The sequence below is a fragment of the Lutra lutra genome, chromosome 15 (assembly GCF_902655055.1).
Source record: "Lutra lutra chromosome 15, mLutLut1.2, whole genome shotgun sequence".
In the NCBI taxonomy this organism is placed as follows: Eukaryota; Metazoa; Chordata; class Mammalia; order Carnivora; family Mustelidae; genus Lutra; species Lutra lutra.
This window is the reverse complement of record NC_062292.1, coordinates 33648786-33671428: the sequence shown is the minus strand read 5'-3', so window position 1 is coordinate 33671428 and position 22643 is coordinate 33648786. Positions and strand designations below refer to the sequence as shown.

At 35.9% G+C, this 22643-nt stretch overlaps 1 protein-coding gene across 3 annotated transcripts in view; it reads left to right on the top strand.

Moving 5' to 3' along the window:
* Positions 1 to 22643, top strand: part of SYT14 (synaptotagmin 14) — a 193206-nt gene that overhangs the window by 58366 nt on the left and 112197 nt on the right. For 2 of the 3 annotated variants that reach the window (XM_047705248.1, XM_047705249.1), the window contains exons 3-4: positions 13223 to 13387; positions 20246 to 20461. In XM_047705248.1, the coding sequence (XP_047561204.1) occupies positions 13223 to 13387; positions 20246 to 20461 (381 nt within the window). Of the gene's footprint in view, positions 1 to 13222; positions 13388 to 15751; positions 16689 to 20245; positions 20462 to 22643 lie in introns of those variants that run through there. The other variant, XM_047705250.1, reaches the window with a different exon arrangement.

Genomic DNA, 22643 nt, shown 5'->3' with positions numbered 1-22643 from the left:
ACCACAGTAACCTCAGCCATTTGGGATTTAATTAAAATTATTTAAATTATTTAAAATAGGATCTTCTTAAGCAAATTGTTAATCTCAGTCCTATAAATTTTATACTCTTCTAGTCTTTCTTAATAACCTGTTTCAATTCTTAATCCTCACAGTGAAATAGTATTTCTATAATGAACTTTTTAGATTATCATGAGGGGTCACTTTCTTTTTTATAATTGTGGAGTTCTGCATCATATGGTCCAACTCACCTGTGTATACTAAATCCTTCCATAAACACGTTTTTGCCATTTCTTCTGCAGTATAAAGTAATTTCACTTTTGGCATAAGGCTTTTAATATACGTATAGTGAATTTAATTGTTCCTCTCTGGACCTTTTTAGTGTTCTCAGTTATATTTTGAAATTGGAGATCATACTGCTTTAATAGAAATCTGATAGCATAACAGAAAGCTTAATTTTCACCTGTTAGAAACATTTGTTCCTGACACATTTTATTGAGCCAGTATTTTCATTAACCTTTATCAGTGTTTGGCCCCTGCTAGGGTAGTAACTTGGAATTATCCATATTGATCTTCATTATGTTTTGATGTATTACTTCATTCATATATTGAGGTCCCTTGTGTATGTTTGTTTGAGTGAATTAGTAGCTGTGCCCAACCTAGTTCGTAGGACCTTCTACAAAATTAATGAACATATTCTCAGTTCCTTCATTCAGGTTAGGCAAAGGTATTAAGTAACACAGTTTTATAGAGTGATTCTCCTTAAGATGATTATGAGTCCCTGAGTTTGGAATATAATCTTGCATCCTTTTGTATATATTCATTCTGTCAACCTATTGAAACCATCACAGCTATTGGTTCTTCTCTGACTTCAAGTCGCTGTGCCAGAAAAAGAGAATATTTAGTTAGGGAGTGACTCAAATGGCCTCTTTGGCATTAGACCTGGTTACCAAAAAGGCAAATGTGATAACCCAGAAAAGTTGGCACAAAGCGAAAAACCAGGTCTAATGCCAATGCTTGCCTGAGAGAGAGCCTTGGACTTTCAAATCTTTCATCTAGAATCTAGATCCTACCAGTCAGTTTGTTGGTTAAACTGAAATTTCATTTTAGAGAAACTTGTGAGATTTATTTAAGGAAGCCAGACGCCACATGTGTTTTCCTTGTCTGCATGAGTCATTCTTTCACAGAAAGAAATTAACAAGTTATCTGACATATTTTGTTGAGACATACAGATTGCTCCTTAGTATCCTGTGTTTTGTAGATAATTGAAAGTATTTTGATAACTTGTGTTAATATTTTCTTATATAACTGTCATGGTTCTTATAAAACAATAGCTTTTGGCATTTAACCCACAGTCTATATCTCACTTGCTTGCATATTGATCTGATTTTTATAGAAGGAAGATTGTTTACTAAAGCATGCGAGTGTACTGCTACCTTTTCAATATATTCATAAGATCAATAAGTAATTTATTATGTTAGATTGTGATACAGTGCCATGAATTCTGTCACTTGAAATAGAAACATTACTGGAGCAAGTACAGGGAAAGCTTTATAACATTAATACAGGACATTATGTGTGTGTTTTTGTATTTACTAGTTTGTATATGAGACAGCCTGAAAGGTAGGCTCTAAGAAGACCTTTCTTCCAGCATGTTCAGTTGAGGCACCTAGCAAGTCAGGCTATCATCATTTCCCCCTTGGATTACTGCAGTTACTTTATAAACTGCCTCTTACTAGTCCTTCATTCCTGTCCTGACTTGTACACCAGAATGATCTCACATTTCCATGCTTGAAATATTTTGAGTCACCAGTGCCTTCAGGATAAAGTTCAGACTCCTTAACAATTTTTACAAGATCTCTCATGATTTTGCCCTTGCTTACTCTCCTGCTTTATTTATCTCTTGACTGCTTTATACCTTTTATTCTGTTCCCTTAGTTGTGTCATTATCTCTTGCCTCTGGGCCTTTTCACTATAAATACTCTTCCTCTTCCTCCCCCTCCCCCCTACTTTGCCCCCTTCCTCTTTCGTGTTCTAGATTCTTCATATTTCAGTTTAAGAGTCACTTATCCCAGGAAGTCTTCTCTTTTATCCCAAGTCAAGGTTGGGTGCCCCTTTGTACTTTATTAAGCCTCTAAGTTCAGGAACTACATTTTGTTTTATTCAGGCTTCATTCTTATTGGTTAGCATTAATTGAATAAATTAATATATAGTTAGTACTTCTCAGACTTTTCCCTGACAGAAGCGAGAACATCTGTCCCTCATGAATACACAAAGATCCTTGCTAAAAGCATGATGGTTTCTTAAAGTTCTGCATTTATTTTTTAAATTTCAGAAAATTTTATTTTGCTTTATTATCAATTTAATTATATATTTCCCTAAATCTCCAACTAAAATAGACACTACTAAAAGATGTGTCGATGTAGACATTTTATTTTTCAATTTCATCATTCCATTGCTTATCTTTTCTCTTTCTGGTTGGCAGGGTTTTTTCTTCAGCTCTATGATTAATGCGGATTTTGTTACAGGTGATTGGTAAATTTGCAGCACCACCTCTTATTTTTTGAAATATTTTAAGTTTAGGTTATCATCTACTTTAATGACTTGAAATTTGCATTTACAGCCCCTGAGGACCAAGACTCGGGCTGCTTCCTACTTGATTCTGCCCCAGCACTGCCATCCTTGTTCGGTGGCTGTTCAGTAACACTGTCTGCAGCCAAAAGTAGAAGAGTGTGTTAGAGCTCTTTCACAAAGCTTTTCGAGTAATTTTCTTTAAAATTTCAAATATCTTTGCTATCATAATATGTGATGTGTGTGTGTGTGTGTGTGTGTGTAAGGGTAGAGATCACTTTGAAAATGGAGCTCCACATTTTTTATTCAGTGTGCATTGAGAATGCAAGTTAAGGATTAAAGAACCCTTAACTTGCAAATTGCTGCGTGGAAGTAGGAGCACCATAGGATGTTGAGCCCTTACCACCACTAATTAAAGTGTGTTGGACCTGTTCAGTGGTAATAAAACATTCCTGTGGACTTTTGATTGCATACCAATGTATTCAGATATAGTAATCCGTGCCTTAAACTGTAGAGTGTTTTTGGAAAAGGCTGGTCTTCTCAAACTGGATCAATTTTAGGGTGAAGAAATATGTTTCTCTCTCTGTCAAATAAATAAATAAAATCTTAAAAAAAAAAAAAGGTAGCTTCGGACAGTTCTAGAGTATAGTAGAGAAGCAGGAGCCATCCAGTGGAGCACACAAACTGAGAAGAGCCACGTAGAAAAGCATAGGAAGCATTTTACCAGCATCACCCCATCTTCTAGTTCAGCAGAGCTCAACACCAGGAGGGATCTCATCCGCTGTGACCTCCCCTCAGAGGGGAAAAGAAGAGCAGGAAGACTTTAGCAGCTTTCACCACTGCTGGTGAGGAGCCTGGTAGTACTCGGCACTGTCATGGACTCCCTTGGTCTTTGCCACTGAGGACCTCCAAAATCTTTGCCAACACTGACCCCAGCTGATGAAGCTGCCTGGAATTTACCCCACTGTGTCCCCTTGGAGTAGTCACCTCTCTGTCTCTCTCCCAGCCCCCAAGAATAGAGCCAGCTCTTTGCTCCTAATGGAGTCACCGATGTCTCCTTCTCCCAACACCTCTCTCACTTCCCTGTCCTGGTGCTGGTGTGTTCATGTGCCATTCCACGTGTATGTGGACACGGGCGCTGTGGCTAATCTGCCAGAACCTGCACTGCACCCTAAGCATTGGCATTGCCATGTATGTGCTAGGCACACCCATGTCCTGGACACCAGTCCCACTGCTGTAGTCATGTGTGTCCCAGGGCCAAGAGATACCCTTGACAGCAGCCTTCCCCACTGGGGATAAGGACAGCAATATATGAAATTATCCAGGGAGAAGGAAAAAAAGGGTGAATAACGATGAAGAAAGTCTATAGGATTTATGAGACACCATCAAGGAAACAGAATATTCATTATGGGTGTTCCATATGGAGAAGGGTGGCAGGTGGAGGTGGTACAGAAAGCTTATTTAAAGAAATAAGGATTAAAAATGTTTACATTTGAGTAGGGAAATGGACATCCAGATTCATTAAGCTCAAATGTTCCCAAACAGGATCAACCCAAAGAAGACTACAGGGACACATTAGAATCAAAGTGTCAAAATTCAAGGACAAAGAACATTTTGCATTCAGGAGGAGAAAAGCAACTTGTCAGATAGATGAGCACTCTCTCCCCCCACTATAAGAATGATCATTAGATTTCTCAGCAGAAACTTTGCAGGCCAGGAGAGAGTGCAATGATATATTCAAAGAGCTTAAGGAAAAAAACTGCCAACAAAGAATACAATACCTGAAAAAGTTGTTCTTTAAAACTGAAGACAAGATGGGGCGCCTGGGTGGCTCAGTGGGTTAGGCCTCTGCCTTCGGCTCGGGTCATGATCCCAGGGTCCTGGGATCGAGCCCCACATCGGGGGGTCTCTGCTCAGCGGGGAGCCTGCTTCCCCCCCACCGCCTGCCTCTCTGCCTACTTGTGATCTCTGTCTGTCAAATAAATAAATTAAAAAAAAAGTTGAAGACAAGATAACGTTTTTCTTGGATGAACAAACCAAGAGAGTTTGTCATCACAAGATCTACTATATAAGAAATACTTTAGGGAGTCCCTCGAATTGAAACAAGAATTCACTAAAGTATCAACATAAAAATATATGAAAGCATAAATGAAAATTTTATTAATGGATACACCATATAAATAGCAAACTCTGACTTTAAGAACACAAATGGAAGTAAAAGTGTAGAGTTTTTGTATGCAATTGAAGTTAAATTGTTAACTTAAAATAGAGATTCTACTACATGATATTTTATGCTAACTTCAAGCTAACCACAAAGATAAAACCTGTAATAGATATGCAAAAAACAGAAAAAAATTAAAGCAAATTACTACAAAAATGATCAGAGAGCAAAGGAAGCCATTAAGAATGGAAGATAGGGGGGCACCTGGGTGGCTCAGTGGGTTAAAGCCTCTGCCTTCGGCTCAGGTCATGATCTCAGGGTCCTGGGATCGAGCCCCACATCGGGCTCTCTGCTCAGTGGAGATCCTGCTTCCTCCTCTCTCTCTCTCTCTCTCTACCTGCCTCTCTGCCTACATGTGATCTCTGTCGGTCAAATAAATAAATAAATAAAAATCTTTAAAAAAAAAAAAGAATGGAAGATAGGGACAAAATATCTGTGTGATCAAAAATAATAACAAAATCTCCATAGTAAATCTTCACTTGTCAATAATAATTTTTAAGGTAAATGGATTAGACTCACCAGTCAGAAGACATAGAGTGGCTGAGTGAATAAAAAGGCAAGATTTAGCAGTATGCTATTGACAAGCGATTCACTTTAGATTTAAACACACACAGAAGGTAAAGAGATGGAAAAATGTGTTTCATGCAAATGGTAAGCAAAAAAAAGCAGGAATGACTATACTTACACCAGACAAAATAGACTCTAAAACAGCCTCTCAACACAAATTTCATTATATAATGACAAAAGTGCCTGTTAAACAGAAAGAAATAATCATAAATATATACACACTTGTATATTGATAGTGGGAATGTAAATTGGTACAGACACTATGGAAAAACATGTGAATTTTCTTTACAAAATGAAAACTAAAACCACCTTTGATCCAGCAAACCCAACTCTGGTTATATATCCAAAGGAAACATGCCCAGGATCTCTAAAAGACATCAGCACTTCCATGTTCATGTCAGCCTTATTCATAATAGCCAAGGTGTGGAAACAGCCTAACCATCTATCAGCAGATGAACTGATAGAGGAAGTGTGGTATATATATATACCACATGGAATATTACTCAGTCTTAATAAAGAAAAAAAATCCTGCTATTTCTGACAAATATAGATAAACCTGAAGGACATTATGCTAAGTGAAACATTTCAAACAGAAAGACAAATACTGTATGATGTCACCTATATGTGACTCTAAAACAGTCAAGCTTATAGAAGCAGAGAATGGAATGGCAGTTGTCAAGGGCTGGTGGGTAGGAGGAGATGGGAAGATGTGGGTATAAAGTTTCAGTTGTACAAGATTAATCAGTTCTGGAGATCTAATGTACAACAATGTGACTAAAATTAATTGTACAAGGGATCTTGACATTGCTAAGAAAATAGATCTTAGGCATTCTTACAACAAAAAGGAAAAAAGATAACTATGTGAGATGATGGATGTATTAATTACCTTGATTGTAATTATTTTACAATCCATGTGTATATCAGATCATCAAGATATACGTTACACATATATAATTCTCCATCATTATACATCCATAAAGTTTGAAAAAAATATATAAGAACAAAAAAAATTCTTAAAGGGGAAAACTATTGACATAACATTAGAATATAGGAGGAAAGTGATGTCTCTCTAAGAGATTAGAAAGAAACCAATTTGCATTTATCAGAATTTAATGGCTTAGAATTAAAGCCTGTGGTAAGCATCTCTGAAACTTGTTTGACATCATAAATTGGCTTTACCTAGAAGATTCTTCTGCAGTTGGTGTTGACTTTTCAAAAATCTTATTTATAGTAGCTTAGCAATGAAGATCTTACTGAAAAGGAAGAGTGAAGAATCATTGGCAAAGTTTAGGACAGAAAGAAGTGACCCTCTATTTGCCTGTACCATTTATCACTCAGATAATTCTGGAGGAATTCATACACATTGAATGGAAATTTTGAGGACGTTAACCCTAATTTGTTGTTCAAAAGAATGACTCTGTTTTGCTCTATGCAGATTTGCCAGGAAAATAAGTTTGTCTTAAACTAAGCTTCATTGGAATTGTAATTTGAAGCCTCAATCAAGAGCATACTTTGAAGAAAAATAACTTCCAGAGAATGTTTGACAGAGTTTTTATTTAAGTATTTGGATTAAATATAAGTTTGTTAAGTGCATGTTAAGTATATTATCAAGTCCAAGTATGAGGCATATGGTTTAAATATGTTATGCATTTGGTTTCCATACTTAATAAACGTTTGGGATTTTTTCCCCCAGTTTTCTTATAGACTGATTTAGGATTTTTCACTGTTGTGATATTTGAATGAAATTTCAATTTATTACATGGTACTTATAGGAAATACTGTTTCAATCTATTGATGGTTTGACATTTGAAACAAGTTGGATATCATCTGTTTTATCAACCCCGTCAGGGGACTTTCTCCCAGAGGGCAGTTTTGTTTGTAAGATTTGGGGCACTGTCCCACATCACTGCCATCTGTGCCTTCCTCTCTTGTCCCTTGAAGTTACTCAGCAGTGAATTATGTCACTTATGAGTGAATGCTTTTTTTGTTTTTTTTTCTTACTGATTTTTTTAAATGAAATCTAAAGTTAATAATTATGTATCATTATATTCCTTTCTTGATTTATATATGTCATCTTTCCAGTTTTGTGTTATTTATAGCATAATATAAAAATTTCAGGGAAGGTTTTATTTGTGGAAGCAACTGAGCTATTATACAAGGAGATTTAAGCATATCAAATTAATCTTTTATTTTCCTACATTGTTTCTTAGAAATACTGATAAATTCTCTATTTAATGTGCAAACCAGATCAACACAAATTGTGGAATTTTCTGATTAAAGTATCAGAAAAAATATTCAGGACTTATTAAATAGTAAGCAAGTATTTCTTTTAAAACGAAAGTCGATTTCTTGTATAGTTCACGTTTTGTTCAAGAGATAGAATTACAACTATTAAATGAATTATTAAAGTCTCCATGACATGTAGTTAGAGGACTAGTGTTTCATACCAAGTAAGACAGATCAGCAATACAGACCTTATAATACAAATTGTAAGTGGTTCTCTTTAATTTTTCTTTTTTTAAAGAATTATAAGAAGCATGGGCTCTTTTTTATTTAATTTTGCATTTACAATATAATTAAAAGAATAGTTTGTAAAATTTAATTTACAGATATAAATCTAACATTTGTAATTAATTTGTTTTGATATAAAACTTTAAAGAAGAGCACAAATAACTTAATATTGAAAATACAAAAGCTCAATAAATAAATATCTCCCCTTGTATTTATGTTTATTTATATCCTAGTATTTTTCTCATAAAACTTATATAGAAAATGTTTTCTTTGTGACAAAATGGAAAGTAGAATTCCGTAATACATTCAGAGTCAAAATGGTTTTGCTCCTGCTTTTATTTTTTAAGATTATCATTTCATCATTTTCTTCCTATGAACAATTTATCTGTAGAAATTAAAATGAATTGTATTACTATTATTGAAACTTGAATTTTGACAAAAAGTGGTTTTTTTCATCTTTTGTAAATATATATGTTCATTTCTAAGTGTATAGTAAAGATAACTATAAAGCCAGTTAATTATATGTAACATAAGTAAGTAATCATTAATCTTGGACAAGCTAAACTTTTTGTATTTCCTGGTGAGACAGTATGTCTTTTTACTTTGCAGTATAATCTTTACATACTTCATATAGGGGGTCATCTAGCTCACAGAGACCATATAGAACTACATACAGACAGTGTATATTTTTAATGAGCATTACTAATGAATATCAATCTTATTCTACGGGATACATTTAGTTTTTAACTTTTCAAACATGGCATATAAGGATGTACCATTCATTTTGGTTTCTAAGCATACTTCTATAATTTTAGCTTATTTAGGAAAGTATCTTGAATAAAAAATTATTGTATTTATTGTATTTGTAATTTATATATTTACTTAGAGAAAGCTTGAATTAGTTGCTATTCTTTAACATATATAAAATCCAAATCATACAATGTTTTCTCTTAATGTTTATAGTGAGCTCTAGAACCTTGACCACGTAGCATTCCCTTTTATTTTATATTGCAGGTTGGCATACAAGGAAGCAGTATTGCTTGATGTATAAGAACACGGGCTCTGGAGTCAGAATATCTGGGTTCAAATCCAGGTTCTACTGTTTCCTATATTTGTGACTTTAGACAAGTTAATTAGTCTCTGGGCCTCAGTTTACTAAAGATTAAGGTGATGTGTAGTACTGACCTATTATAAAGTTGTTTTGACTATTAAGTTTTAAAATAAGAGGGATTACAGCAATGCCTGGCAAATAGGAAGCAATAGGGATTAGTGTTTGACATTTTGGCTCAAGAGTCATTGTGCCTGCCTTCAAATCAAGACTCTATCACTGAATAATAATATTAAGGTCTTGAAAATTCTGCTTAACTCTTTCTGAGCTTCAATTCCCATTATCTGTAAAATTGGGTTATAGTGAAGAATCAGCTGGATAATACTTGTAACTCCTAAGTGTAATGCTTAAAACAAGCAAAGAGAAAAAAAGAGAATGAGAGAGAGAGTTGAAACCAAGAAACAGACTCTTAACTATGGAGAACAGACTGATGCTTACCAGGGAGGTGGGTGGGGGTTGGGTGAAATCAGTGATGGACATTAAGGGGAACGTTTGCTGTGATGAGCACCGGGTGTTGTATGGAGATGTTGAATCACTGTATTGTACACCTGAAACTAATATTACAGTGTATGTTAACTAACTGGAATTTAAATGTTTTTTAAAAAGCCCTTAGCAAATAATAAGCACTCTTAAATATTTCATGTTGCTAATATTGTTATTGTTTGGTCTTGGTTTTATTGTTTATCACATGTGAATTTTACAAATTTGGATTATGGGAAAATAATGCATTAGTGTATTCCAAGTTATTGTTAACTCAAATTTGATTCGGCAAATTAAATTCTTCAAATGTGTGATATTAACCTAAACTAATTATCTGTTTGCTGTTACATAGATTTTGAAGCTCCTCCTTAAAAGGTAATATGCAGTTTGCACTAGCGTTTACTTGCTTGCAGCGGCTAATCTAGAATTGGGGGGAAGAGAAGGTTTATGTACAGATAATTTAATCATAATCCTAGGAATACCTGTGCAGACTGGCTTTGTAAGCAGATTCATAATATAAATAAGATTTTAGGCATAACTTCTTTTTTTAAAGATTTTTATTTGAGAGAGAGAGCATGAACAGTGGGGAGGGACAGAAGGAGAGGGAGGAAGCAGGCTCCCTGCTGAACATAGAGCCCGATGTGGGGCTCCATCCCGGGACCCTGAAATCATGACCTGAGCTGAAAGCAGAGGCTTTAACCCCCTGAGCCACCCAGGTGCCCCAGAACTCCTCCTACTCTAAATCAACAAACAAACTGAGGGTTCCTGGAGGGGTGAGGGATGAAGGGTTAGGTAACTGGGTGATACAATGAGCACTGGGTATTATATACAGCTGATGAATCACTGAACTCTACCTCTGAAACACATAATTCATTATATGTTAATTACTTGAATTTAAATTAAAAAAAAAAAAAAAGAACTCCTCTTGCATTGCCAGCAATCACTCCCTACTATATTCTAGTTTCCTGAATGTTTTAAGCAATAGAGCTCTGCAAACACAAAATCTTTAGGACGGTATTCAGGTTTCTTTGACATTTTGGATCTTGCTTTTATCTCCAGCATCAGGCCCTCTGGTATATTCCAGATCTTCCCTAACACACATTTATTCGTTTATTCATTTACAGATGTTTATATAATGTCAACTGTGCGTTGTGCTAGGTGCTTTGAGAACATGGAGGCCAATAAGACCCATTAGCACTTATAGAATGCCATGCGCACCGCTTTTATGTCTTTTACCGTCTCTTTCATCTGTCCCTTCACTGCTTGATAGAGTCTTACTAATCGTTCATGCTCTACTCAAGTGTTGCCTCCTTTCTGCAGCATTTGGAACTTCGTCAGGTAGTGTTTCTTTGTGTTCCAGGAATACTTTCTATTCCTGCCTCTATCATAGCACTTACTGTATTATCCTTGTTTATAGTTGACTCCCCACCATACCCCCAGTTAAATTTTCAAGTGGGAAGGAGGGAGATGAAAAGAGAAAGACAGAAATAAGGCCTGAGACATGAGATAGGAAGAGGCAAGAAGAGGAGAGAAGGAAGACAGAAGAAGCCATAGGAGTAGTGGTTAAAAGCACAGACCCTGTAGCCAGACACGGTTTTGAATCCTGACTCTTCCACTTATAAGCTGGGCACATAATTTAATATCTCCATATCACAATTTATAATGAGGATAATAGTCTAATTGTGAATATTTAAGAAGTTAATATACGTGAACTACTTAAAACAGTCACTGTATGTAACATATGGTATATGTATTTGTTGCTATTTTTATTAGCAATAGTTAGCTTTCTTAAGTGAGGTGAGCTATGTTTTCTCTCATTTAGTCTTCTAAGAGATAGGAGATTTTCAGATTGCATATTATCTATCCCTGTGTGTTCACTTAAATGCATCAGATTTTCAAGTGTATTTTGGACAAGGGCTAAAGGGGGAGCTCCTATACATATGTGTTTACAGTGTAACATTGAATATAAGTTGATTGAGCATTTTGCTTTTTTATACCAGGTCCTATCCTGCTTCTGACTTCTCTAGCTGTGAGAATTGCTGAAGATAATTCTTCTGTTTTCATTTTTGCTTCATCCTTCAGCCTTGATCCATAGCACTGTTTTTGGTAATATAGCTTGGATTTTTAAGTTAAAATACTGTTCTCTTTTCTGACGGTTCTCCAGCCTGAAAAATGAGACAGGGGTAAAGTCTGGGCATAACATCTTGTTTCTAGTAGCGTGATCGTTCATCAACCTGATATTTAGACTGGATTTCTACCATTCAGTCTCTCCCCTTTTCCCTTTACAATGTCACTCTGCTCTGTCCTGTATCACAATATTGTTGATCCAGCCTTGAATAGACTATATAATGTCCTAGAAGGTCTACACCTGGGGTGGCTGGCTTTCACAAATAATGAAAAGCTAGTAGATAAAAACAGTTATCATTGGGCTGGTTGGTGAGTTCATTTTAAACAAATGAGTTGTAGATGCTAATTGCTATGGCTTTTCTGTTCAAGGAAGAATCTTGGAGGAGATGACATTTTAGCTGCTACTTGAGCAGTGGGAGAAGAAAGAGTAGATTGTAGGTTGTAGAGGATATTTGAGGCTTAGGATTCGTTCTCACCTAATACCCGAGTATTAAATATAAGGCATTAGGCATAAAAAATTTAGTTCCTATTTAACTCCAAATGATTGATATAGTGACAAAGCAAAGACAGAAAGACAGATTGCTGAGAATTAGAGAAGTTGTAGATTTTTTTGTTGTTGTTCTCACTTTGCAGTCTCCATGTATGATTTCATGTATTCTCTTGAGATCAGATTCTCTTGAAAATCTGGTTTATTGTAACAAAGTTCTCTTGAGTTTCTGGAATATACAGTGATTTCCTGTCTTTGGACTTTTTTGCACTTGCCGTTCCTTCTGCCTGGGATAGTGTTAATTCTTGATAATTCTTAGATTATAATCATGGAGGCCATAATTTTTCAGAAAAACCTACTGGATCCTTCAACACTGGCTTAAGTGTTTCTGTGGCTCATAGTCCCTATTCTTCCCTACTCACAGCCTGTACCACACTGCGTTCTAGTGTTTCACCAGCCTGTTCATCAAAGGCAGGACCCGTGTATGTGATAATGCCTGGTGTGTGGCTGCTGGTCCAAAATATTTGTTGATTGAATGAATGAGTGGGATACGGTAGAGAGCAGACTCGGTCATTCAAGGCGACGGGAAGAAAATAAACAACAAAGACAAGGTGTATGGTAATGCATATAGCTGATTCGGAGGCAGTGAGTGGAACCATTTGATTAGAGTATAATACTAGAAAGAGAGGATGGAGCTTTGGATGCCAAGTTAAGAAGTCCAGAGTTTATTAAATAAAATGGGCCATTGAAGCTTTTAGAGATAAGAATAATAATATATGTTCTTAAAATTTGGTTGAATAAGATACGTGTGTGTGGGAAATAATTTTTTCTAATTCTTGTACTAAAATTTTTAATTTTAATACTCTTAAGTGGGCTAGGTTTGTAATTGTCTATTTTATAAACTCCTGTATTATAAGATTGCCCCAACAGAAATTATACAGAAAATTTTAGGTTTGAGTAAGTACTTCTGAGTGAATTGAACAGCTCATTAAACTGTGCCATTTGTTTTTCTTATAAACCTATGTAAACTATGACAATTAAAAAGTATAATTCAACTCAGGCAGTAATCTAACATATGTGTGGGGGTTTCCTTCTTCTTATCTGTAGCTTAAAGAAGAATAAATGCTTACAGCTGTGACTTTTTTTTCTCTAGTATCTCCAGAGGCAGTTGGATTTTTGTCAGCTGTTGGGGTGTTTATTATCTTGATGCTGCTCCTTTTTCTCTATATTAATAAGAAGTTCTGTTTTGAAAATGTTGGCGGGTTTCCAGATCTTGGTTCAGGATACAGTACAAGGAAGAACTCACAAGATAAAATTTGTAAGTATCATCACTGCTTTTCTTGTTTGTTCTTTTTATCTATACCATTCTGTTATTTTTTTAAACATATATTGTAAGGTTGGTTTTGACATACTATAAAGTAACATTCGAGCCACTTTTCTGTGAGAGTAAAAAAAAAATTATTGAGTAAATTATGTTCAATTATCTTTGTTATTCACGAATTGCTAATATATCACATAAAGATGAACTGCATGCTATCAGAAAACCACATTTTTATTTTTCATACATAAGGTATGCTTTTGAGCCTGTAGTATGAGTAGATATGCTTTAAGAAGGAAGTATCTTTCTGCTCTATATAGCTTAAATCTTACTGTCCAAGTAACTCTCTGAAGAGCTTTCCCCCATATTCCCATAGAAGGCTTTGAAAAGTATTCACCCTTTTTCTTTACCTCCTATCGAATTCTCAGCTGATGGATAATTTTATTGTTTGAAGAAAGTGGTTTGGAGAAAGTAGAGAAAGTGTACAGATAAAGTCTGGTTGTAAAAATTAGTGTTCCTTTCCCTCTGTTGGTACCATAGGCATTATATCACTTTTTGTCTCTTAAAACTACAAGAGACTAGAAGACATGAGGGCTGTAATCTTGTTCTTTCTTCCATGAAAATTATTCCGTGGAGTTAATTTTTTTATATTATGATAAAAGTTCTTTATTAGCTCTTTCCAAAGATTGGCTTATATAATTTGTAAAAATATATATTATATATATAAATGATAGCAGAAGCAAGCTGAGAATTATAAAGGCGAGGTGTTAATTTAGAACAGTATTTCAGAGCATTAGCAGAAAAACCTTGCTCTTCTTGTTTATGTTGAAGAGATCTTATTTTCTGGTATTTTTCTCTTGTTTTCTCTTATTTCTGGTAACTTAAAAAGTGATAACATTACCATTTATAAAAATCTATGGGTTATTGATTTACATCTGTAACTTCTGCATCAGGAAAGAGTAGTACTTTTGTGATTTTGTTTGAAGTTTTAGCATTTCTCATACTTTAGCTTCTTGATCATTTGTGTAGAGTTGAACTGGTTACAGGTATCTCTTTGGGCAGCCTCCAGGAATCCCCTTGTTCAGCTTTTCTGGTTTTTCTCTGGTCTAATAACCCCTTTACACCCTTAAAAATTATTGAAGACTCCAAAGAACCTTTGTTTATGTGAGTTATATCTATTGTTAAAGTACCATATTAGAAGTTAAAACTGAGAACATTTAAAATTATTCTTAACAATTTATCGGTCTTAAAAAAACCCTAATAACTTGTTGTGATGAGCACTGGGTGTTACATGTAAGTGATGGATCACTAAAATTCGACTCCTGAAACCAGTAGTACCCTATATGTTAACTAACCAGAATGTAAATAAGAACTTGGAACAGAAAAATCCACAGAAACCCCAATAAGCCTATTACATACATGTTAAAAATAAGTAACATTTTTTAACTTAAAAAACTATATATTTTTTTACACCCCCCCACCAAAAATGGTGAGAAGAGTGCCGTTGTTTTATATTTTCTACAAATCCCTTTAATGACTGACAAAGAAGAACCAGCTGTTATTCTCATGTCTGCTTCTGCATTCAATCTGCCATATAGCCTCTGGAAAACTCCAGTGTTCATTTATGAGCAAATGAAAGTAAAAAAGTTAAACATCCCCTCACTGTTACTATAAAAATAGTTTTGACCTTGAAGATCCTTTGGAAAGGTTTTGCGAACCTTCGTACTTTTTCTGAGCCTTTTTTTTTCCACTTATGAAATAAGAAGAATAATATTTACCTCCTAGAGTTACTGTGAGAACAGGTATGATACAACTTGTAAATCACAATGCCTTGCATCCAGTAGCCACTCGGCAGGTGACCCCCTGCTCTTTTTTCTATCCTGACCTCTGCACAGATTGCTCATTTTCCCTTTAATAGTTGTCTTAATTTGAAATGATATTGGTAGTTTGTTAGTAAGATAGGGCAGTTCCCCTACATAGACTATTAATAAATAAACCAAAAGTCCATAATAAAAATCCTTTTTATACTTCTTCTTGCAGGTATAGAATAAAAAACCAATAGTATTTGAGGGGAAAATACTGTTTTGCGGCTGGTATGATAGCTATGGAGAGGGAAAAAAATGTCATTACATGTAAGCCAAGTGGTTTGTTTTTTTTTTTTTTTTGGAAGAGTTTTTGCCTCGACGTATTTCTTTCAATGCATAACGCATTTACAGAAAGATTAAAAACCACAATGCAAAATAATAATATCAAGCTCATGAGTAACAACATTTAAGTACATTTTAAATTCAAATTCCTAAGCGGTTGATATTTTGAGAAGAGAAAATTCCATTATTGCATCTGTTAGGAATAAGGAATTAGAAAATGGCATTTTTCAAAACCTTCCAGCAGAATCTGCCTTCAGTGTCTTCTCTGGTGGACACAATCAGTAATGCTGTAGAAGATTTAACCACTGCTGTTGGGGAAGTCAGCTACGCTTTAACTGACTCAGTTGCTGAACAGGTAACAAGTATGATCAATGGCTTTCGCCCAGAAGAAGAAAGCTCTGCAGCAGCAGAAGCAGAAGTAGCAGAGACCCCTCAACAAGCAAGTACCAGGTCACCAGAACTCCCCAAAGACACTAACTGTCAGAAAACAGAGTCCAGTTTAGAGCACAGAGCGAATCGAATCAGTTGCTACAATACTTCAGTTTCACAAAAGCAAGATCACAGAATGAATGAAGAAAGAGGAGTCAAACATATTAATGACAGGCAACAGACTCTATCAAAATATCAAGAAAGCAAGAGTGCTGGTGGTGATTCTTTGTTGAAAGGTCCCCTGAGTGATGGTGGGATATCAGTTATCCAACAGAATGCAACGGCTGGATCGGCTTGTCAAGAACTTGAACATACTGACAGATGTAAAAAAATTGGATTGGGAATGCCCAATAAGGGTAAGAGTGACTTAAAAGAGGTAAGATATCAAGAAATGAAAGAAGATCATTTAAAGAAGGCTGAAAAACATATTAAAAGTAAAGGATCTAAAGGGAGTGAGTGGTCAGGAAAGGAGTGTTCTCCAAAAGATATTTTGGCAAGCAACAGACATAGCATACAGAAACCTCTTATGAAAGAAGGCACACATCCAGCACCATCAGCTGATTCTAAAGAGAAGTTACACGGAAAAACCAAAGAACAGGAAAGTCCAGCAATGTGCTACAAAATGAAAGGAGACATAAAAACAAAGAAAAATGAAGCCATTTCTGCCCACAAAGGAACAGCAAAGAGTAAAGATGAAAAGTATTCTAAGATAATACCAGGAAAAGGTGAGGTCTCCTAGTGTGGGTTTGAGTGATAAACTTTTCTCTTGATTTTTTAAATTAAGAACACATCCAAATTTCCAAACTTTCCTATACAAGTCTATCTAATTTAAGATTTTCTTGAATCCTCTTACCGGGAGACACTTTTAAGGTCATTTACTTTTTTTCTCACCATCAGTTTGAAAGCAGTCATGTTCTTTATACACTGCTAAGTAAAGTATTGGCCCTGGTCCCTGCATTATTTGGCCAATTTTTCAGTGGCCCTAATTTTTCTTCATGATTGTTTATTCAACAACCAGAAACCCCATAATTTTAAGTAGTGCACATTCTCTAGTTGGAGTGTATTTAGTGTGCTGTAGTTGAATTTTAAAATTTTCTATTTTTGTGACTAACACCTGAGACCTTTATACTATGTTGCCCTTGGAATCTATCCCAACAAGAATCTGTATCAAGTGTTTTTTATTTTTCCTTTAGAGCAATAGAAATTTATTTTATTTTATTCATTTATTTTTAAAGATTTTATTTATTCACTTGAGAGAGACAGAGAGAGCATGAGCAGAGGGAGGAGCAGAGGGAGAGGGACAAGCAGACTCCGTGCTGAGCTCAGAGCCCAATGAGGGGCTCCATCTCCTGACTCAGACCATGATCTGAACGGAAATCACAAGTCAGACAGATGCTCAACTGACTGAGCCACCCAGGCACCCCTAGAGTTTATTTTATTGAACAGCATGCTTCAGGATAGGTGTCTATTCATTTAGCCACATATTAAGAATTTTACATCAGTTCTGTATCTACAATGAGTATATGTGAACAATCTATTATTTTTCACGAGTTCTTTATGTAGAATTAAGATTCCAACTAATCATTTACAGTTTTTAACGGCAGGATTTGTGACAATTTTCAAAACATTGAGCCGACAGTTGGTTTCGCTGCAGAATGGCTTTTACTTCTGTTGATTACTTCCGGAAATCCTTTAGTCATTTCCGTCTGTTGCTGATCTGGTCACAAGGCCAAAAGTACACTGGCTTTTATTTAAAAATGTGTATATCTGACATTTTTCTATACATTTAGATTCTCATAAAAATAACAAAAATCTGAGTGACAATAGAAATGAGGAAGACTTTGAGTTCTGTGTGAATACATATATAATCAGGATCTGCTACTTATCAATTATATGAATGATTTTTAGATGATATCATAGAGGCTGGTCCAGAATGGATAGCCTAATTAAAAAGGAAAGCCAGTTTTTGGAAATATATACCTTTTGGAGTCTTTTCAGTTATCAAGTTCAGTAGTTTTGGGTGGCCTGGGTTTAGTTTAGTTAGCCTTATTAATTGAAGTAGCAAAAATAAAGTAGAATACATATGTTATTCAGAAAATAACAGAATAGACAGTAGTCATAAGTGCTACATACATAGCAGTATACAGTTAATTTTGTTTTGATTTGTTTTCATTCAGAAGCATGCTCGTCCCTAGAAAACCCAAGTATCTCAGGCATTATAGATTATAGTCCAGACTAAACGTAAACATATTTTGTTCTAGAAATCATTTGAAAATCATTTGACCTGTGGATTACTTCTTCATAGAGCTGAGCTGTAATGCTAATTAGTTAGTAGTAATATAGGTATTACTAGTACCTGTGTTCTAGGTTCATTCACAGAGCCTATATGGTATAGAAAGAGAAGGAAGAGTTCCCTTCCACATTTCTGAATGTAGGACTGCCGTAGGTAATATTTTGTAATAGGTGAAGTGGGATGGCAGAATTTCTAGTGAGCCCCCTCAGAGCTCTCCTGCTGCCAGAGACCACCACCGTGGTAGCCCACAAAGTGCTAAGCTCTCACCGGGGGGTCAGAGGGCCCAGGTTCTAGTCCAGATCTGCCGTCACCCCAGCGCCAACTAATGGCACTCTCTGCCATGATGGGAAAGTTCCAGGTATTCCTTGTGGTAACCACTAGCCACACGCACATACTAAGCACTTGAAATGGAGCCAGCAGCACTGGGGAAACTGGGTTTTAAATTATTTTGTTTTAAATCAGATAGCTGCGTGTGGCTGGTGGCTACATACTGGGTTGTGCAGAATAGGACACTGGTCGTAGTTTTACCTCCTCATGGCTTTTTCTTACTGAATTAAAAAGGAGGACCTACACTAGGGACGTCCAAGTTCCCTTCATTCTGACTCTAAACATACCATTTCTCTCCCATATTTTTAAATTACTTAGTCTGCGTCTCCCCACCTGAATTTCAGACCTTGATTCCTTTCTTGCAGATGATTTCAAGTGTTTATAAAGAAAATAATATCTCGACAGAACTAAGAAATTCTACCTGCTGTGGTCTCTTTATCTTTCCAGAGTTGTTTTATTATTCTGAGAAGGCTCATATTAGGCTAAATGAACTTCAACATAGTGCAGTTTCAAAATTTTTACTTTAAAAAAATGGTAGCAACTAGTTACTATTATACTAGTTAACTATTATTTTAAGAATTATACAAGTTTTATATGTCCTGAAAAATTTATTTGAAATTTAGTTATACTTATGTAAAATTTTCTTAGTAATTCTCCCTTTCACAGAAAATATGTGTGTATCCTTCCCCATATTTTTGTATGTGCCTATGAGCATCCACCACAAGTGTGTGTGTATATTGCATGTAGGGGTGTGTGTGTGTGTTTAAATGAGAACATAGTATGCCTTCTGTCTCATAACCTTCTCTTTTCCCGTAACGTAATGTTGTAGCTGCTGTTCCAGTGAGCACCTGTGAGTTCACCTCCTCATTTGTAGTGATTGCATACTCTGTCGCTGCCTGGATACATCACAGCGTTCTTAACTGAGGCCCAGCGATGGACGTTTAGATTATATTTTATTTTTGTTTTCTGCTATCTAGCACAGTGCAGTGAATTGTCTGAAATACATATCCTTGCTCACCTGTTTTTAATTATTTTCTTAGGCCAAATTCTTGGAAGGAATTGGTAAATTCCTAGAAATGAATCACAGACTGTGCAGATTTAAAGTTTGATGTGTATTGCCAGATTGCTCTCTAGAAGTGTACCAGTGATAGTTCTACCAGTAGTATATGTCTGCCCATTTCTCTGTTCTCCTAGAACTAAGCATTATCATTTTTGAAAATTTGGACCCAGATGATAACTAAAATGTCTCTAGTCACATTCTAGTTTGAATCAGGTACATATGTACTGGCGATACTTCTAAGTCTCTTTGTGTGCTACTGATCCTTTAAAAAATAATTGTGTGAGATAACAAGTTCTGTTATCTCCTTTATCTGTAACTTGGTTGGAAAATCCCTGTGATGAACATTTTTTTATAATTAGAATATATAAATTGATCTTTTTCTATTAAAAATATGAAAATCTAAAACTTTTGGGCTTCTTAAATGAAAAAATTATGTTTATTTAAAGTTGAAAATTCGCATTGGGTATGTATCTGTATATTCATGTGTATATGGATATATATGACATATATCTCTGTGTGTGTGTTTGTGTGTGTGTGTGTATCAAATTTGTCATACTTTATTGTATTAAAATTTCGATTTGTTCTCCTGTCATTCCAAATAGATAATTCCTACATGGACAAAGATGAGCACGGTTCGTCCTCTGAGAGTGAAGATGAGGCACTGGGTAAATATCACGAGGCCTTGTCCAGAACACACAATTCCAGACTACCATTGGCAGATTCGAGACAAAAGAACTATGCCTGGGAAACAAGACAAAAGTACAGTCCTCTGTCTGCGGAATATGATGGCTACAGTAGTGAAGCATCAATAGACGAAGGTAACACAGATTACTTATTTTATTTTTTTTAGATCACACACTATAGTATTAGATTATTTGTACCCCAAATTCTAGCCATCTGTGGCTGTGTGATAAACAAGAGATAAACAGAGTCACATTTCTATTAATATAATTTAGCAAAATTCAGATCTTTGGACGGAAGCCAAAACCCCAAACCCCTAAAAGTAAAACACCAAAAAATGTACATACCATAGTAATTCTGTTTCTCTTTACACAATGTAAGAGTGAGGTAGAAGATGGAAATATGATGTTCTCTCACTTTGGAATCAGTCTCCAAACACCTGGGATAGGAACTGGCAGAGTCTAGGTCTCTTATAGTGTTAAACTTGACTCTGGTGTGTCAGTGTATGCTTTTTCATTCAGTGTGGCCCCGAACAGAAGCCAGATACTTCATGGGGCACACAGCAGGAGGAATGGTGATCTGTTCTGTGGAGGAAGAAAGTGTCCAGGATGGATTGAGAGCTCATACTGTATTACACTTTGCTTTAAGGGTGACTCTAGGAATTTTTAAGGATAACTTTGTCTCTAATTGATCGTTGCTTCATGTACTGACATCGACTTAAAACTCAGCCTATATACAAGATACGTGTCCACTCTAACATGTTTTTACATCTTTCTATAAGGGAAATTAATTGCTATTAATTAAGGCATATTTATTTCCATGTTTTAGGTAGGTTGCTCACATGCTTGATAGAATGTATGAGTACTCCTAGTAATTATTATCTTTATACTCAGGTATGAAGAAGGAAGCAATATATCTTAGACAGCAATTTTTTATCACATCGAACACAAACTGTCCTTCACTTTATAGCCGTGGTTTGTGTTTAAGGGTCTTATAACTACTGATTACTTAAAGTCTTACCCTAGCTCATAGAGTTGTCAAAGGAGCTAAGTCATCTTCTTGTTTTTTTAATTTGGCTTAAGGCTAGCTGAGGTATGTACCTCCTTTTTATTTCTACTAGGACACAATTTATAATAAGAAATTAATCAAATACTGAGTAATTACTATATAGGAAACTTATTATGAGATGGTGGGGAAGAAATAAAAAATGTTAGACTCTACGCTCAAAAATACCTTTCTTTTTTTTTTTTTTTAAAGATTTTATTTATTTATTTGACAGAGAGAGATCACAAGTAGACAGAGAGGCAGGCAGAGAGAGAGAGAGAGAGAGAGAGAGAGGGAAGCAGGCTCCCTGCCGAGCAGAGAGCCCGATGCGGGACTGGATCCCAGGACCCTGAGATCATGACCTGAGCCGAAGGCAGCGGCTTAACCCACTGAGCCACCCAGGTGCCCCTCAAAAATATCTTTCTAATACTAGAGAAAATAAAACACGTGTTTACAAAGATAACCGAGTGATGTGAAGCAGTAAAACCAGTCTCCAGCCCATGTCCACCCCTTCCACCCGGCGTGTTAATAGTAGAGCTGCAAGAGAATGGGTTTTGAACCTGATCCTTGTTTACATTCTGGCTCTGGGACTTAACATACTGACTTAACGTATTAGCTACAAGCCTTGGGCAGGATAGTTAATGGTTTTCTGATTTGTTTCATTGTCTCTAGAATGTGGATCATACCTTCCTGATAGGGTTGTCATGAACATTACATGGTATACGTGGTAGTTTTTAGCAAAGTTCTGGCCCCTGTGGGCGAGTGACCAGTAAATGGTCACTGGGGCTAAGGGTGGTGGATACAGTGGTGGTGATGAGCGTGAGCGGCCGTGAACAAGGCCTGCACTTGTCATCTGTGACCCTGGACACTTTCCTTTTTGCAGCTTCGGTTTAGGGTTTTTATTTTTTCCTCCTCACTGCTTCTTCCCCCTCACTCCCTGCACTTCTGTGCTGTCTTGATTGCTTCCGCATGGTTCTGTTACTCAGCACGGCTCTGTAGTCTGGGAGAAGAGCAGTGAGGAGAGAAGCATAACCTCACTAGTTTTTTTTTTTTTTTCTTGCTCTAAGCTCTGGAACTGGGACCGATGTCCTGGAGTCACCTTCTCTTTTCATATTACCTATATATTTGGGACCCATCTCTACTTTCCTACTGTTTCTACTCTCTATTAATTGATAAAGCACCCAGGCTAGATTGACTTTAGGCATTCTGAAATTAGATTTATTTCATAAACATTTGTCGAAAGCTTTCCTGTGCCATACTAGATACTGTGGATGT